Source organism: Lampris incognitus, chromosome 7, assembly GCF_029633865.1.
Source record: "Lampris incognitus isolate fLamInc1 chromosome 7, fLamInc1.hap2, whole genome shotgun sequence".
Taxonomy (NCBI): domain Eukaryota; kingdom Metazoa; phylum Chordata; class Actinopteri; order Lampriformes; family Lampridae; genus Lampris; species Lampris incognitus.
In genome coordinates this window covers 13,971,403-13,991,042 of record NC_079217.1, presented here as the reverse complement: position 1 = coordinate 13,991,042, position 19,640 = coordinate 13,971,403, and the positions used below count along the sequence as shown (strand labels likewise).

The 19,640-nt window shown below is 43.6% G+C and overlaps 1 protein-coding gene across 5 annotated transcripts in view; it reads left to right on the top strand.

Moving 5' to 3' along the window:
• Nucleotides 1-19,640, top strand: part of nbeab (neurobeachin b) — a 338,760-nt gene that overhangs the window by 109,457 nt on the left and 209,663 nt on the right. For all 5 annotated transcript variants that reach the window (XM_056283778.1, XM_056283780.1, XM_056283777.1 and 2 more), the window contains exons 8-11: nucleotides 5,382-5,528; nucleotides 13,955-14,152; nucleotides 15,766-15,899; nucleotides 17,906-18,014. In XM_056283778.1, the coding sequence (XP_056139753.1) occupies nucleotides 5,382-5,528; nucleotides 13,955-14,152; nucleotides 15,766-15,899; nucleotides 17,906-18,014 (588 nt within the window). The remainder of the gene's footprint in view (nucleotides 1-5,381; nucleotides 5,529-13,954; nucleotides 14,153-15,765; nucleotides 15,900-17,905; nucleotides 18,015-19,640) is intronic.

The window sequence follows — 19,640 nt, the reverse complement described above, 5'->3', positions numbered from 1 at the left end:
GTGCATGGAGGAGAACACAAGTAACAGATGAAATTATACAAACGGGTAAAAAGTGAATATTCTGCCAAATTTACTGACACTAGCAAGAAACACCTGTGTAAAACTGCGGCTGGGCATCTGGGTGGCGTATCCCCATGTTGGTAGACACGGGGATCAGCGGTGCGAATCCTCGTGTTACCTCCGGCTTGGTCTAGCATCCCTACAGACACAATTGGCCATGTCTGCGGGTGGGAAGCCGAATGTGGGTATGTGTCCTGATCGCTGCACTAGCACCTCCTCTGGTCGGTCGGGGCACCTGTTCGCTGGGGAGGGGAAACTGGGGGGAATAGTGCGATCCTCCTATGTGCTATGTCCCCCTGGCGAAACTCCTCACTGTCAGGTGAAAAGAAGCAGCTGGCGACTCCACATGTGTCGGAGGAGACATGTGGTGGTGGTCTGCAACCCTCCCCGGATTGGCAGAGGGGGTGGTGCAGAGATCGGAACAGCTCGGAAGAGTGGGGTAATTGGCCAGATATAACTGGGGAGAAAAGGGGGGGGGGAATCCCCCCTTTCCCAAAAAAAATTAGGGTGGCTTCGGTCTCCCAAATTTTAGATGTTACCATTGGGCTGCACATTTAAACACCTATAGATTTTCTATGCTTTTCTATAGAGTGAGCAGTCCGTCAGTCTCTCTCCCAGCCCTTCTGAACAACCCTATTAAGACAAACAAATCTTTATATGGAGGTACCTTTCCGGTACACAGCTCTTTGAAAATATGGAAACAGATTAAAACACACTTGAAAGCCCCAAATTTGTATAAAGGCAGCCCAGTATGTGACAATCACGCCGTTAAACCATCCCGTCTGCATTCTGTGTGTGCTCACTGGAAAGAGAAAGGAGCGGTGTGTTTCAATGACTTGTACCAGGGGGCCACTTTATATTCTTCGAGTAATTAAGGAACAAATACGATCTCCTGGCCTCACACTTTTTCAGATATCTACAGATCCTGAACTTCATAAGGTCTCATATAGCTACATTTGTAAACATACCACAACATCATGCACTTGAGATGCTAATTAATGTTAGACCAGGATGTAGAAGAGCGGTATTAATCTTAAACCAGACACTTATTAGTCAGGATGTAGGCACAGGAAGGTATAGAACCAAGTTGAAGACAGAAATGGTAGTACCCCTCACGGAGGAATTGTGGGAAACATCTCTTATGAATTTCCACCGGTGTTCAGTAAATGCTAGCCATGAAAGTACATACACTACCGTTCAAAAGTTTGGGATCACCCAAACAATTTTGTGTTTTCCATGAAAAGTCACACTTATTCACCACCATATGTTGTGAAATGAATAGAAAATAGAGTCAAGACATTGACAAGGTTAGAAATAATGATTTGTATTTGAAATAAGATTTTTTTTACATCAAACTTTGCTTTCGTCAAAGAATCCTCCATTTGCAGCAATTACAGCATTGCAGACCTTTGGCATTCTAGCTGTTAATTTGTTGAGGTAATCTGGAGAAATTGCACCCCACGCTTCCAGAAGCAGCTCCCACAAGTTGGATTGGTTGGATGGGCACTTCTTGCGTACCATACAGTCAAGCTGCTCCCACAACAGCTCAATGGGGTTCAGATCTGGTGACTGCGCTGGCCACTCCATTACCGATAGAATACCAGCTGCCTGCTTCTGCTCTAAATAGTTCTTGCACAATTTGGAGGTGTGTTTAGGGTCATTGTCCTGTTGTAGGATGAAATTGGCTCCAATCAAGCGCTGTCCACTGGGTATGGCATGGCGTTGCAAAATGGAGTGATAGCCTTCCTTATTCAGAATCCCTTTTACCCTGTACAAATCTCCCACCTTACCAGCACCAAAGCAACCCCAGACCATCACATTACCTCCACCATGCTTAACAGATGGCGTCAGGCATTCTTCCAGCATCTTTTCATTTGTTCTGCGTCTCACAAACGTTCTTCTTTGTGATCCAAACACCTCAAACTTGGATTCATCCGTCCACAACACTTTTTTCCAGTCTTCCTCTGTCCAATGTCTGTGTTCTTTTGCCCATCTTAATCTTTTTCTTTTATTGGTCAGTCTCAGATATGGCTTTTTCTTTGCCACTCTGCCCTGAAGCCCAGAATCCCGCAGCCGCCTCTTCACTGTAGATGTTGACACTGGTGTTTTGCGGGTACTATTTAATGAAGATGCCAGTTGGGGACCTGTGAGGCGTCTGTTTCTCAAACTAGAGACTCTAATGTACTTATCTTCTTGCTCAGTTGTGCAACGCGGCCTCCCACTTCTTTTTCTACTCTGGTTAGAGCCTGTTTGTGCTGTCCTCTGAAGGGAGTAGTACACACCGGTGTAGGAAATCTTCAATTTCTTAGCAATTTCTCGCATGGAATAGCCTTCATTTCTAAGAACAAGAATAGACTGTCGAGTTTCAGATGAAAGTTCTCTTTTTCTGGCCATTTTGAGCGTTTAATTGACCCCACAAATGTGATGCTCCAGAAACTCAATCTGCTCAAAGGAAGGTCAGTTTTGTAGCTTCTGTAACGAGCTAAACTGTTTTCAGATGTGTGAACATGATTGCACAAGGGTTTTCTAATCATCAATTAGCCTTCTGAGCCAATGAGCAAACACATTGTACCATTAGAACACTGGAGTGATAGTTGCTTGAAATGGGCCTCTATACACCTATGTAGATATTGCACCAAAAACCAGACATTTGCAGCTAGAATAGTCATTTACCACATTAGCAATGTATAGAGTGTATTTCTTTAAAGTTAAGACTAGTTTAAAGTTATCTTCATTGAAAAGTACAGTGCTTTTCCTTCAAAAGTATGGACATTTCAATGTGATCCCAAACTTTTGAACGGTAGTGTAGGTTGCACTACTCAAAAGTGAAAGTAAACAAGGTTTATCCCGGTGTATCAGTATCGTCTAACAAATTTTAAGAATTAAGCTGGCTTCCTTACACACCAGTTCTGGACAGGCTCCACCTCCACTCATTCTGGACTTCAGTATTTGATTTTTACTCAAAAGCATTTGGTAAGCAATGGGAGCCTGACCCCCTTGTGGCCATTCTGGGTTCTATGGGTGACACTGCTCTGATCTCTGGCAGTGACAAATGGCCGTTGAATCTGAGTACTGTATTGGCTAAAAAAAATTAATTTTGTGATTATAGAAATTGCCCTGTGATGGCCTGGCGGTCTGTCCAGGGTGTCTCCCTGCCTGCCGCTCAATGACTGCTGGGATAGGCTCCAGCATCCCCGTGACCCTGAGAGCAGGATAAGCGGTTTGGATAATGGATGGATGGATTATAGAACTCTGATGCTGTGCCTTCATTTGAGATGTGGCTGAGAAAGCGGGGCGAGGTCCTCCATTTGGAGATACATAGATTCAAGATTGCAGGAAGGAGGAGAGTGTTTGATAGGGCATGGGGACCAGTATTGAGACATTTAATGGGTCCGGGGCAGGGTTAAGGTGTGGGTTGAATGATTGACAATATTAATCCTGCAGGTTTGTTTTGGGATTATTTCACTAGGTTCTTAAATTAAGAAAGCACAGATGGTTTAATTCTTAAAATAAGGAGGGGAAATCTGGTTCCTCTGATGTGGTGCTTTGTTAGAGCTTGTTTTTAGATAAATCTAGCTCAAAATTAGCTGCAATATCTTAGAAAGACAAATAAATATGAAATATCTGAAAACAAGGTTGCTTTTCTTACACAATAAAATGCTTGACAAGATAATTTTTCCTTTCCGGGAAAAAATTAGATTAATTTCCTAGAAATAAGGTATTTTTACTTTCTTGAAATTCCTTTTTTGCAGTGTGTAACAGCTGTATACATGTTTGTTTTCTACACTTTGTTTCTCGTTTTGCTCTCTTGGTTTGTTCTTTTGTTTTCTAGCATTAGTCTTGCTACCTGGCCCATTGATGTGTATAAAATCCGCCAAATGATTATAATTGTATGCCGCAATAATGTTGTTATTGAAAGAAAAACGGAAAAACAAGATTGTACCAATGTGGGCTGTATCCAAAAATTGCCTGCATAAGAATATTCTTAAAAAAAGAAAATTCCTGAAGCTGGGGTCACGATGGCCGGTCTTCTTCGAGATGCAACCGTGAGCTGATTGAGAGAAAGTGCAGGGTTCGTGCTAATGAGGAGGGGTCATTTGAGCCACTGGCTGCAGCAGTTTTTAAGAAGACAAAACATCCGGGAAACCACATCACAGATATGCCATGAAAATATTTTACTTTCGTGTCCTATTAGGTCGACTGAATGAGGGGACACCATGGTGTGAGGGAGAAGTTATGCCGTCGTGAAAAAAGTAACCATACAGGAAACCAAATAATGAACTACTCGGCACAACTCCCCCCTTTCAGTCAGGGCTTCAGTCTAACGTGTAACTTTCCAAGGTTTTCATGCGTTTGGGCTATTTCAGGCAGTAGTTGTTTGGGTATGTACCATTTCCGTGGCTTCTGCTGAAGGCATGAAATGTCACATGACATTAAGATCCAAACCGGTCTTCATGCGGTCCATTAACAAGGGTCACAGCAGTGGTAACCTGCATAGGATGTAAGTTGACAGTATTATATCACTGGTAAAATGAAAAAATAAGGTTGAAAATTGTTGTTACGCAACTCCTTGCCTGGGGCAGAGCGAGTCACTAAAATGACTTTTTTAGATTTATAGTGAAATATTGAAAGAGTGGAAATCTCACACCGGCTTCATCCCGGCTATTCAGCTTGTCGGTGTGACTGTATTCTGACTGTTTAACACTTAGCATTTAGTCTTCTAATTCGCCAATATTTTATGTAAATTCATTGCTGGGCTACTGCTGAAAAAGTGTGCTATCTTAACAAACACAGATTTTTAATTGTCTAATGCCCCTTGTGAAATTCTCCGCGTTGGCTGTTTCCCTGCGATTTATCCAGCGGACTTTTAATCTTGGCGAGAAGTTTCAAAATGAAAATAGGAGGGGGCTCCGTTTGCTAATTGTGTAATCAGCCGCAGTTGTAAAATAAATTTGTAATCTGCACTATTAATTTTGAGCAGTGAGCAAACACGTACCCTTACCATATATTTTTTTTGCGTATCAGAGGTATAGTTTTTCATTTGGAGACATCGGTTGTCAAGGCTGTTGCTTAAACAAGATGAAATACAAAATGGATCGCTTGCAGGCGGCGTGTTCAGACAGTTTGGTGGGGCGTTCGCGGCTTGCAGCCCCATAACCCAGTGTTTCTTATATATATGCTCTTTATTCAATGAAAAACCTCTCACTGCTTTTCTACTTTTTAATTGCCTTGTTAGTTAGCTGTGAACAAATGATGATTAGCTCCTTCCATCACAAGATGTTAAAAGACGTGGCCTGTGCTACTGTGTGTTTGTCTCTCAGAGTTATGATAAGTGCTTCCTGGGGTCCTCGGAGACGGCGGACGCTAACCGAGTATTCTGTGGACAGCTCGGAGCCATGTACGTGTTCAGTGAAGCGCTCAATCCAGCACAGATATTTGCAATTCATCAACTAGGACCAGGCTATAAGGTACGTACTTGACTGGCTAAATTAGGTTACGACATGGTGGCAGTATGCATTACCTGTCAGTCGGTGAAATCAATGCCCAGTGCAGCCTTGCTGCACTGGCTTGCTTTATGTCTCTGTCGTGGGAGCTGTGCCTTTCAGCTTAGATAAATGGTTGCATAAATTACCCAATCCTGGGGGATAATGTTGCAAAACATGGAGGAAAGCAGGGACTCAGGGGAATATCGCCCTGAGCTGACTTTTATCAGCTGCTGCAGGGGTAGAGCCCCAGCGCTAGCCTACAAGGAGCAAAAGATTTTGAATACAGAAAAGGAGACCCAGCCAGTGCAGAATGTTATCTCAAGATGGCCAATACACACATTATATATATATAATATATATATAATGTGTGGGTGTGTGTGTGTATATATGGATGTATGTATGTATATAGGAGGCATGGTGGTGCAGTGGTTAGTCACCTCACAGCAAGAAGGTCCTGGGTTCGAGACCCGGGGTAGTCCAACCCTGGGGGTCGTCCCAGGTCGTCCTCTGTGTGGAGTTTGCATGTTCTCCCCGTGTCTGCATGGGTTTCCTTCTGGGGCTCCGGTTTCCTCCCACAATCCAAAGAAATGTCAGTCAGATGAATCGGCTGTACTAAAATTGTCCCTAGATATAAATGTGTTTGGGTGTGTTTGTGTATGTCGACCTTGTGTGATGGTCTGGCGGCCTGTCCAGGGTGTCTCTCCACCTGCCACCCAATGACTGCTGGGATAGGCGATAGGCTCCAGCATCCCCACAACCCTGAGAGCAGGATAAGTGGTTTGGATAATGTGTGTGTGTGTGTGTGTGTGTGTGTGTGTGTGTGTGTGTGTGTGTGTGTGTGTGTGTGTGTGTGTGTGTGTGTGTGTATATATATATATATATATATACACACACACACACACACACACATTCTTTTTCTTTTTTTTTACTTGGTGCCATCCATCCATCCATCTTTTTTTTCTTTTCTTTTTTTTTTGGCTTTTTCCCCGTTTTTCTTCCCAGTTGCACTTAGCCAATTATGCCACTCTTCCGAGCTGTCCCGGTCACTGCTCCACACCCTCTGCTGATCCGGGGAGGGCTGCAGACTACCACATATCTCCTCCGATACATGTGGAGTCACCAGCTGCTTCTTTTCACCTGACAGTGAGGACTTTTGCCAAGGGGACGTAGTGCGTGGTAGGATCACGCTATTCTCCCCAGTCCCCCCACCGAACAGGTGCCCTGACTGACCAGAGGAGGCACTAGTGTAGCGACCCGGAAACATACCCGGCCAATTGTGTTTGTAGGGATGCCCGACCAAGCTGGAGGCAACACGGGGATTCGAACCAGTGATCCCAGTGTTGGCAGGCAACGGAATAAACCGCTACACCAACCAGACACCGTATGCCATCCATCTTTAATAGATTATATGCCCTCAGTTAACATATATTCTGAGCTCCCCCCGGTCTCGCTACTCATGGTAATATTACTGTGAGCTCCTAAAAGTGCTGAGACTTGCACATAATAAAAATGAAACATTTTATTTGGCCTGGAGTTTCAAGTTACCTGAATTTTATTTTTAGCTGTTATGTATTATATTTTTTTCTAGTTGCTTGTAGGTGGTACCAAAACCTTTGAACGTGACAAATTGGATGTTGTGGCAAATGTATAGCTGAACGATTAGAAGTCATGTCAAATCAATTTTATTTGTATAGCCCGATATTACAAATTACTAATTTGCCTCTGGGCTTTACAGCAATAGAAAATCCTTAGACCCTCTTATCGGATAAGGAACAACTCCCTAAAAAAAAAAAAAAACATTAACAGGGAGGAAAAATGGGAGGAAATCTCAGAGAGAACAACAGAGAAGGAATCTCTCTCCCAAGACGGACAATGTGCAATGGATGTTGTGCATAAAGGATAAAACACAATTTACAGAATACAACATTGAAAGAGGATAACAGAATTGTAGTGGAATTATAAGATATATGAAGAATATAATGCGAAGGATGCCAAGCAGTGTCCAGACCGGAATAGCCTAGGACCCGAGCCGTGTGACCAGCATCACCACGTGGATCTGGCAGGAGGACAGACTGCACATGCACACAGGGGAGACTCACATCACACCATTCACATACACGGGAGGAGAGACGAGAAAACATTAGTCACACATCGTCGTGAAAGAAGGATACAACATTGGAACCGGATAACAGAATTATATGGATTTATAAGATATATTAGAAAAATGTGATGAGGGGGATGCCAAGCTCTATCCAGGTAACGACCACCGTCACTATGGAGACCTGGGAGGAGGACAGACTTCACATGCACATGGGGGAGATTCGCATCACACCATTCACATACACAGAAGGAGAGAAAGGAGAAGATATTCAGAGAGAGAGAGAGAAAAGACATGAGAGAAGAGAACAGTTTGCAATAGTTAATAATCTACCCTATAATCTCATCAGCATAACAGTCCTTGGTAGCGAACTGTGGGGTCTGGCAGTGGCCCTTCAACGGTGCAGTGATATTATTATCAGCCAAAATTTTGGGGTATTTTTTTAATATGTGAACAGCTCCAACACACAGCTCTAACACACACACACACACACACACACACACACACACACAAACACACACACAAAGTGCACCCAATGTAGCACCACAGGTGAAAACCTCTGACACACACACACAAACACACACACACCGCCAGTAACTCAGTGCCTCAGGATCTGCCAAAATCAAATCCATTGGATATTAAATAGCCTTTGTCTCTCTTCATACTTGGAAAACAATGAAAATGCACATGACATGGCCTCCAGTTCTGGCCTACAACATCACCACACCATGGACAGCGCTAGCATGCAGCATCATAAAACCTCTTCTTTACAAACTGACACGACCTCGTCTGGATAGGTCTGGACTTGCTGAAGATCTGTCTCTGAAAAAAAAATCCTCTCTATGACAGGAGGTAGTAGCAGTTGAAAGAATCAATCAGGAGTGCGCTGTGAAGGGATTGCCTTGTAGACAACAATGGGGTCATTCAGTTCTGGGTGATTCCCTGGAGAGCTTCTTATCTGGTCTTTTCTCTAATCATGGGTGACTTGCCATTTCCCTCCTTAATTGCAGTTCCAGACCTTCGATCACAGAGCTAACACGCAGTAGAATGACCCTCCAGATTGCTTGAAATAATGAAGACGGTGTTGCTGGGAGGCAATTACCCACATTTGATGAAGTTGTGAATGGCCTTTACTTGTTGTGTGTAAAATACTGCTAGCTAGGTGAATTGTACACACGGCCCACTTGGGAGTCATCCTCTGGGAAACACCATGTCTGTCCAGAGGACCAGGGATATGTCTGTTTTAATCTAGGGAGCTGCCAAGTTTGGAGGAGATGGGGCCATACACAGTTATCTACATCAGAACTCAAGCTAGCTTTTTTTCAGCAGATGGGGGATAAACATCTGTATGGAAACATGGGTTATCGTGTCAATCAATGGCCCTACCTCGAAATTTGACAGTCTTCCTCTAGCTGACATACAGTAATTCATATAACTTTTACTACTGTGGGGGGATGTGATGGAGATGACAGGGAGTGTCTGAATAGGAGGAGGCAATCACAGAGTGAGTATATGTCAGTTAAGTACTATCTCACTGACATCCAGTTGAAATACATATATTGTTACTGCCTGAGGGTACTATTATTGAAGCACACGATGATGTATGGCTGTAAATCTGACAGACTTATTACTGCAGTTTTGTATTCCAAGACCTCTTTTCATATTGTTCATAATTGGGAAAGTGAAATGATCGGCCTGAACCTGTATGGACCACAGATGTCAAGGGCAAAACCAGCTCTGTCAGATATCAGTATTCATTCTGTTTTTTTTTCTCTTTTTATGTCGAGACCATTCTCAGACATTCAGAGAAACTTAGAAAAGAGTGAGAATAGTTATAGAAAGACATTGAAGCAGACACCACCTCTGAATCTTTTCAGAGCTGCTTAATGCTTCATATCCCATATTTTGGATCGGATAATGTGGATGAGAGGGATTCGCACAGGAGGATTTAGAATCACACAGCAGGGAATGAGAGAAGCCAATCCCCAAAATACGACAACGGACCCAACCCTCAATTTAAAGATGGCTGTAAACAGCATTCCAGTTTAGGGAAATGCATGTCTGGTGTCCTAACATCGGTCACTTGACAGCTTTCCAACAGAGCATGGGTCATTGTCTCTGCTGGTCAAGGCAAATAAGCTATGCATGACATTAACTCTTTTATGATGATGCACTTGGAATTGTTGTCCTTTTGGCTGCTTTCATCAAAGCTATTTTACATATCTTATATGAGTCGTATTTTTTTTTCTTACTTAGGGCAGTGCCACTTTGCAGCACAGTTCTGCAAGAGACTGTGAAGGGCTGAATCCCTGGTTCTTCTTTGACAGGGAAGACATGTTATCATGCAGTAAGACTGTATCTGATGTCTAGTACTACTTCAAAAAATTTTGATACTACATCATAAAAGTATCAATACTTAGGGAGATGCTGGTCTGGCCATCTGTCCAAATGAGAAACTGAAAAACAGTATCCATCCATCCATTCATCCATTATCCAATCCGTTTATCCTGCTCAGGGTCACGGGGATGCTGGAGCCTATCCCAGCAGTCATTGGGCGGCAGGCAGGGAGACACCCTGGACAGGCTGCCAGGCCATCACAGGGCCCACACACATACACACACACACTCACATACACACTCACACCTAGGGACAATTTAGTATGGACAATTCACCTGACCTACATGTCTTTGGACTGTGGGAGGAAACTGGAGCACCCGGAGGAAACCCACACAGACACGAGGAAAACATGCAAACTCCACACAGAGGATGACCCGGGACAACCCCCAAGGTTGGACTACCCCAGGGCTCAAATCCAGGACCTTCTTGCTGTGAGGCAAGCATGCTAACCACTGTGCCACCCTGAAAATCAATATATTTTTAGTTATAAAGGGGTTATATTTTTCAAAGAGTGCTGATGTTAGCCTGGAGTGAATTGTGCTTGATTCATGTTGTCATTCTTGTGACTGTGGACCGTGGAGGAGGTGTTGCTGTCAACTCGTGCTGCAGTGGGGACAGAAGCACTTAAGCTGCCAGCAGGTGTTCAGTAAAACTGGAACCCTATCGGCCCAATACTGCCAAGATGTCAATAGTGTGACACTCCGTTAAAACAGACCCCCAGTCTCATCTGGTCCTTTTTTGCCTTCAACTTAAAGTATAAATAAAAAAATAAAAAAATCCACTAATTTTCAACAAGATCTTTGTTTTTTTAAACTTTGCTTATTTTGTTTTATTTCATTTTTATTGTTCTTCTCTGCTCAACATTAAGAAAACACACCCTGCTTTTTCATGCATTAAGTTGAAATCAGTGCAGCTCAAGTCAGGTTGTTTCATATCAGTGACCCCTGCGGTATCTAAGAAGCACAACGGCGGAGGGCTCAGATGCCGCAGAGCCTGGGTGGTTCCCGATTTTGTTGTATGCGTTTTAAGATTCAGTCCGCCTGCTGCCGCGCGAATATCGGACAAGGGGGATGCCTCAGGTCCTGATGGCTCTTGGTGCTGGAGGAGGGTGGGCCAGCTGCGCTCTATCTAGTCTCTTTGTACAAGCGTCTGGCCTGTGGACTGAGGCTCTCATGGTCATTAACCACAGCCCATGGGATCATTATTTTAACACTGCACCAGCGCTCTGCACTGAAGTGCCAGATCGCCGGAGCTTGTTATTTCTCGACTTGGCGTCTGCTGGGTTCTGCAAGTGGGAACTTTGAAGGATGTTAAAGAGACGTCATGATGAGATGCATACAGTCTCTTATGTGGACTGGATCACAGCACAGGGACAGACAAACAGTTCCTTTTACTCTTCTGTCAACAGCCATGTATCTGAAACTAGCATGACCTGGGTAATTTCTGACGCTCAACTAAACAATGTGCCGTATGCTAATGCTGTGAGGCAACAAATGTGTTTCTGGCCAACATACAACATCGTTCAGACTAAATGTTATCTGGCAGCCAGATGCAGCTTTAGAATGTAAAGCTGAACGCCCTGGATGTTTGCAGCTGAAGAATTACACGAACAAAAAAAAAAGGTACTACGTTAAAGTTTCAAACCAATCTGTCAACCTTAAAATAAGCCTCTTATATGCTGTTCCTTTGAATATTTGTTTCCTGCGGCTGAACAAAATAAGCGATATCATCCAACATGCTGTGCGTACTATGTATTTTGTAGCGTTCCACCTATTTAAGAAGGAAAAGAGAACACATTTCAGACACACAAAGCAGAACATGCTGTCAGTCAACCAGCTGACAGCTTCATAAGGCTCGCCGGCTAACGGCAGCCATCATATTATCCCACGGCGGCCTCGCCGTGAGCAAGCAGCCTAGATTTAGAGGCATTTTTGACACAGCACATGACCTCCATCTGCTTGTATTGCATAACATAATCTGTCTATCCTGTCAATGAACAACAATCCCTCTGGGAGCTGCTGGGTATTCCCTGACTCTCGCTACACTGCATCCTGTCTCGCCTGGTCTTTATCACCACATCACTTGCTGTCTGCGGTTGAGTGAGGGAAGGCTGTTTCATTAATTATTCAGTCCCCCTGATGAAAGACTCGGTGTCCCTGTTGAGACTATTCCACCCGCAGTGTGTTGTCAGATTAATTGAACACATCTGCCAAGAGTTAATGGATTGTGTAAATTAAGAGTTGGACCCACTGTAGTCTATTATCGATTAGTTAGTGCTATTTATTTTGTCAGACTGAATGAATGTGAAACTGAGCTACAGAACATCGTACTTCCTCAGGTTTAGGAGAATGTCGCCATCGCTGTGCTTGGAGACAGTCTTTAGACCTGTCTCGAGGTGCCTTAAGACACACAAGTGGGAAACTTTGCTGAATTGTCTTTCTGGGGGGATGGCGTCCAGGTGGTGTAGCAATCTATTCCATTGCCAACCAACACGGGGATCGCCGGTTTGAACCCCCATGTTACCTCCGGCTTGGTGGGGCGTCCCTACAGACACAATTGGCCGTGTCTGCGGGTGAGAAGCCGGATGTGGGTATGTGTCCTGGTCGCTGCACTAGCACCTCCTTTGGTCGGTCGGGGCGCCTGTTCGTGGAGGAGGGAGAACTGGGGGGAATAGCGTGATCCTCCTACGTGCTACATCCCCCTGGTGAAACTCCTCACTGTCAGGTGAAAAGAAGCGGCTGGCGACTCCACGTGTATTGGAGGAGGCATGTGGTAGTCTGCAGCCCTCCCCGGATCGGCAGAGGGGGTGGAGTAGAGATCGGGATGGCTCAGAAGAGTGGGATAGTTGAACAAGTACAATTGGGAGAAAAAGGAGGGGGAAAAATCCCCCCCCCCCCAAATTGTCTTGCTGGGTTTCAAAACAGTCCAGTGGCCAATATTAACTTCCCATTTCCGAAAGGGAGATGTGCTTTGGTTTTTGAAAGCTGAGACAATGAAATCTGTCTGCACCATTCTAAACGATATCCAACATCATTTTAATGAGATCCATTAAAGTCCTTAATTAATTAAAAGTCCTTGTGTTTTTGTTTTCTCACTCGCTTTGACCTCCAAAATGCTGTAGTTTACACACATTTATTTCACATCTCGTCTCGCAGATGCTCCGAGACGACCCTTGCTTGATTGTTTACCACGTTCACAATGGTTTACTTTTCCAAAACCGCCATATGCTGTTACCACAGCCATCTACATAAACTGAAATCAGCTTTTAATTACGTGGGTTGAATACGTTCCAAAAACACAGCCGGCTGTGGAAATCTGTAAAACATAGCGATGAATGCACAGTATGCTGACACGGCAACTTCACCGCCATATAAAAACAACGTTTCGAAGGAAAAACTGATTAATATTAGCGGCAAGTTTTGCAACTCCGTGTTCCTTTTCAAGTGATAATCTGAGTTCAGGATTGTTGACCTGTGGTCAATATTGTAACGGCTCCCTTTGATACTGCAGGGTCAACATGGCTCACTTCAGATATAATTATCAGTTCAGTCATTTCCTTAGTTATGTGAACACGTGGCTGAATATGTGGCTTATTATGGAAATGTGGCTGAACATTAAAAAAAACAATTTTCTCGTGTACTTTTACAATTTCTATAGTGGAACTAACATTTTTTTCCCCCGTGATGGTCTTATAACTTGTATAAATAAGCAATAGAGTGATTATTTTCCAAATGCTGCTTTGTTTTCAATTTAAGAGGACTCATGGCTTGATAAGGCTGTAGGGCAATTAAATGGGGGGGGGCGCAGTTATACAGTAATAAACTATCTCTCACTGACTTCCTTTCTCCCTGTCTGTCTGTACATATTTCGCTCTCTCTATCCCTCCATCATCTTACTATTGCCCCTCTCCCAGAGCACATTCAAGTTTAAATCAGAAAGTGACATCCACTTGGCGGAGCATCATAAGCAGGTGTTGTACGATGGAAAGCTGGCCAGCGCTATTGCCTTCACCTACAACGCCAAGGCAACTGATGCCCAGCTATGTCTGGAGTCCTCACCCAAGGAAAATGCCTCCATCTTTGTGCACTCACCCCATGCCCTTATGCTACAGGTGAGTTATATCTGACAACTCCAGATATTTATTCAGATCACTGGAATGAAAAGGAAAATGAATACACTGAGATATATAAAAGGTTTTGTCATTGGTGATGACATTCATTTGTTACTTGTTTTAGTGTATTATTTGTCAGTGTGTGCTTGTGTTTGACCTTTTTGGCTGGACCGGACCAGCGGGTTAGCCTTTCAAAACGTGAATTTCCATGACTGATTGATCATGTTTGGAGTGACTGAGTGATCAAGTTACACGATTGGGCTGCTGGATCAGGTGACCAGCAACATTACTGAAGTTACACGATTGGTCGGCCGAGCGCCGAGAGGCATGGGGGAGAGCACACAGTTAAAGCACCCCGAATAACATCACTCAGACAAAAGACTCACTGGCTAATTCGCAAAAGGATTGCGTGGCTTTTGCGGCCGCTAAACCTGCACAAATAACACAAAAAAAACCATGTAATTCTGAAAGCACACATAAAGGGGGAAATGCACCCCTAACTGCGCTGCCAAGCAAATAGCGTCTTGGTGCTATTTGCATGTATTTACATTATGTAATATGTATACATTTCACACAAAATTGGCCACTGTCTATGCAAATGAGCCTCATTGGAGGAAAAAAAAACAGTGCTAATAGCCACCCGCAGTGAAAACTAATGGCGTCTTAAGAGAGTTGGTGGTAATTGGGACCCAGACTTTGCAGTGATCATTGCAGCGGTGATTGTAGCTAGGCGACGGCACCGACATGCCAGGCGTGCTCATGAGCAGATATTTCAAAGGAGAATATCACTTTTTGATTTAACTGAGACCGAAATCATTCGCAGATACAGGTTGCCAGGTCAAACAATTCTTGCTATACTACTGTCTTTTTGGAACAATGCCACCAATTATACTTTGCCCTATGGATAATTGCAATCAGACACATAACAAAGGCAAATTGCACCCAGCTGCAAAACTTTATGGGTGTGTTTGTGCTGCAATATCTTTTGTGCATCGGACCTCGAGATGAGGCATATAGTGGTTGCGAGTGATAAATGGTAAATGGACTGCATTTATATGGCGCTTTTCTCGTCTACCGAACACTCAAAGCGCTTTACAATGCATGCCTCACATTCACCCATTCACACGCACACAGGCTGCCATGCAAGGCACCAACCTGCTCATCAGGAGCAGTTAGGGGTTCGGTGTCTTGCTCAAGGACACTTTGACACTCTCTCTTGTGGAGCCGGGGATCGAACCAACGACCTTCTGAGTACTAGATGACCCGCTGTACCTGCTGAGCCATGCCGCCCCATAAGTGATGCGCAATTCGTGGTGCTATCAGCGGCCACAATCCATTCTTTTTAAATTCACTTATCAATACAGAGTGAGTCTTGGAGTAGTCAGAATTACAAATTAAGTTCTCTTTCAAATCAAACATCATAAGATGTGAGTGGAACGTATTGGGACCGTGACAGAAAATTGCAGATTAATATTTAATATCCAGGAATTCACATTGTAGACACTACCACTGACTATCCTGATAACAAATTGACCACAATTTCAAACATACCATACATGGTCCAGCTATATACTAGGTTTTTACTTAGTCTTGTTTTTTTATCTTCCCTGCAGGATGTGAAAGCCACTGTGACACACTCCATTCACAGTGCAATCCACTCAGTTGGTGGGATCCAGGTACTCTTTCCCCTCTTTGCTCAGCTAGACTACCACCAACTGAATGACAGCCAAGTGGAGACTACTGTGTGGTGAGTGGTGCGGAACATAATCGATGAAATATCACACATGGAAGATGGGTGACAGGGAAGTAAGATTACTAACCTTATAAATTATTCTGGTAAAAGACTTTATCACCAAAATACTAGAATATTTGTTATTCTCAAACAAAAGACATTCAGATTTTGTGCATATGATAAATTAAGGACCCCAAATTTATGAGATTACCATATTATTTGAACCTATTAGCAAAGATTGTATTAACGGATGTAAGAAAATGTTGCAATGGCTTCGATGCACATATTGCAGCTCTGAAGAAATATTAAACTACTGGAAAAAAATGTAATGGTATGATGGATTAATAATGAATAAAAAAGTGTTACTTATGCAGCCTACTCAGTAACAGAACCTGATGTAGCTGTTGTAAGTTCTTTTCTCCTCCTCTGACATCCACCGGCCAATCTCTTTCCAGGTGTCCTCTGTTATCTCAGCTACTTGGTTCAGACCGCCCATCCCAGTCATCTCGAGTTGACCAGTCCAAAGCTTCCTACTGCGTTCTGGATGCAATCACAGCTTTGCTCTAATCCTCTCTTAGCTCAGCGACAAGTCTGACTCGATAGATGCAGCAGTGGCCACACAGCAGCGCAAAGCCCTGATACCCAGAGCTTTCCGCCTCTGTAGTTCTCTCTCTCTTATCTCTCTTTCTCCCTCTCCCATTCTCTCTCGCTCTCTTTTATCTTTCTCTCTCTCTCTCTCTCTCTCTCTCTCTCTCTCTCTCTCTCTCTCTCTCTCTCTCTCTCTCTCTCTCTCTCTCTCTCTCTCTCTCTTGTAGCATTCTCTCATTCTACCCCTCTATTTCTCTATATTTGTTCTTATCCCGCTCGAGCCTCTGTCTTTTATTTGCTCTTCAGTCTCTCTCTGTCACTGTCTGTCTGTCTGTCTGTCTCTCTCGCTCGCTCTCTCCTCTGCTCTGTCCTTGTGATGCCTTTTAGACCAGTGTGGCTAGAGGCTTACCCTGCTGGGGCTGAGAAAGTCCAAGCCAGCTTTTCCAGCAGTGAACTCAGTATGACTGCTGTGGCTGTGCTGCATCTGCACTCAACTGTACCTTTAATAAATACACACAGTGAGTCTTCTCACTAAACATATTAGCTCAGTTGCTCTCTACTTGCCTCAATTTCCACAGTGGTGATGATGGGACACTGGTAGGATTACTGCCCTTCCATGTTCAGAAAGAAAAAAGGGCGGTCATTGCAAGAACGTATCATACAGGGAGGAAACGAGGAACACGCAGAACTGGGTTTCCTTCTAAATGTTGTCAACCCTGGCTCGATCCCTGCCCAATTGCATAAGGCTAACATGGTAAAGAGTGCACAACATAGCGATGCAGAGGGTGAGAAAGAAAGGGCCAAAAAGTGGTGATAATTAAAGCAGACAGAAGATATGTACTATATGTGTATATATATGTATATATATATATAAACACACACAAAGACTGACAGAGCCCAGTTAACACAACATTACATTGGTGTGTGTATCTGTGAACAAGTCTGCACAGGAGTGATGTGTCTTTGTTAAGCGTGGTGCTGCTGGAGCGTAGCCCAATACAGGATGTGGGGGGAAAGCCGATTAAGAAGTGTCAGCGAGTGTCACTGACACTCAGCTAAAAAGCTTCAATAGCAGGACCTCACAAAAAAGACAAAAAATGCCCTCTATGCGGGAATTACACACACACACATCCCTGTCAGAAGTCCACTCGCTATCCATCCTCAGCTCAAAGGACACAGCGAGCAAACCTGTTTTTTTTCCGAGTCGAAGAGGGATGAAAGCAACAGACTGGAGTTCCCCGTTGATTGCTGACACCCTCTGCAAATGACCTTGGTTTTGCGTTTTACCTCTCCCTGCCACATTGTTTCTCAATTCTACAGCCACTTCTGCTGCTGTTTGCAGAGAAACTTCACAAAGCAATCCAGTAACTACAAATAGATGGGCTGCTTTTTCTTTTGGTCTGTAAGAGTGATTGCCTGGTCTTGTCTTGCAGCGCTACTCTCCTGGCCTTCCTGGTTGAGTTGCTCAAGAGTTCTGTGGCCATGCAGGAGCAGATGCTGGGAGGGAAGGGCTTTCTGGTGATTGGGTACCTACTGGAGAAGGTATAATAAATTCCACACAGCTTTCAGCACATTTTCATTCAGCCTAGCCACAGTCAACAAAACTCGTATATTTTCGCTTGAAATTTACATGCCAAAGAAGAAGTAATTTCAGTATGCCCTATCCGACAAAGTAAATCCTAAGTGGTATTTTTGTAAATCTCACAGCAGTTACCTCTCACTTAAAGGCTATCCATGAAGACAGGCAGCAACATATTATTTTGCCAGTCTTTGACCTGTGTGTTGTAACATGAAATACGTCTTTATGCATGCTCAATAATCCAGGTAAGAAGATCAAAGAAAGCTGAATCAGTTCATCTAGATACAATGTTTAGTGAGAGGAACATATCTGTCAATAAACATTGTATCCAGATGAACTGATTCAACCTTCTTTGATAAAATGAAATACATGTTAAACTCCTAATCGTGCGTTGTTGAGCCGAGAACCCAGATATTTTCAGTGAGTTGAAGAGGCATTTTGGTATGAAATTTTCCCCTCCAATAATCTGTATGTTTTTTAGTTTGTAACCTTTAAGTCCTGTCATCACAAATTGATGATTTATCACCGGCAGCAGAGCCCTGAGGCCTCGAGGTGTGTCCATGAAAACAATTCCTGCGCAACGAGAGCACATGACATATGTACTGATGTGCTCCCATTGCATCATATTACGTAATCTGAAAAAAAAGAAAAAAATCACAGCATATTTGTGCTTGTACACCTTTTCACACTTGTTTTTGTATCTGTAGAGCATTGTTTTTTTTAAGTGTGCGGGCATTTTTTTCCTTTTACAGTGTGTCCTTTTCTACTGGCCACAAACGCCTGATCAAGTGTCTAGTCAGCTTATGGCCATAAACTCAGACTCTATGCTGTTTTGAAATGAACGGAGCCAGAGGAGAAAAACCACAAGGATATGTTGTCCCTTTTCTTTTCACCACTTTGTTTTCTCTCTCCTCTTTCCCCATCTCTTTTCATTTGCCACGCTTGTGATGCAGATCTAGCAGGTTGCTCGTGTCCCCAGAGTGATGGGTCTTTAGTAGTATTGAGAAATGACTCCACTTTGTCACTCGGTGACTTGCCTGCCTGCTGGCTTCAACTACTATTAACTAACAACCAGGCAGAGCTGACACTTGAGATCTGACGATTTTTTTTTTCTTCCTCGTCCTCCCTGCTGCCAGGTTTCACACTGCCACATATAGCGCCATCTGTTCCTTATCTGTTTATGCCACACCTTCCCTTCTTTCTCTCTCTGCTTCTCTCCCTCGCTCCTGCCCTCACTCTGCCTACACCTGGGGAGGGAACAGGTGCCAGACCGAAATGATAGCAGTCCCCTTCAAAGTGAAAGCCTCCATCTCACTAGGAAGTCAAGCTTCTATGACTGGCCCTGAAAATGTTCATGTTTTGAAATCCACCAGTTGAATTAACGAATTAATGGCTAAATTTATTTATTTTTACCAATCATTTGCTTGCAAACATGCAATTTGCATTAGGAATCTGCGTTTGAAGGTGCTATGACATGAAACATTGCTGGTACATTAGGTAACAAGATGCCACCGTTTTTGTTGATTCATACAGGACTTCACCTATATTGAGGTTTAATATATGTGTTTTGGGTTTTGAATTTAACGCGT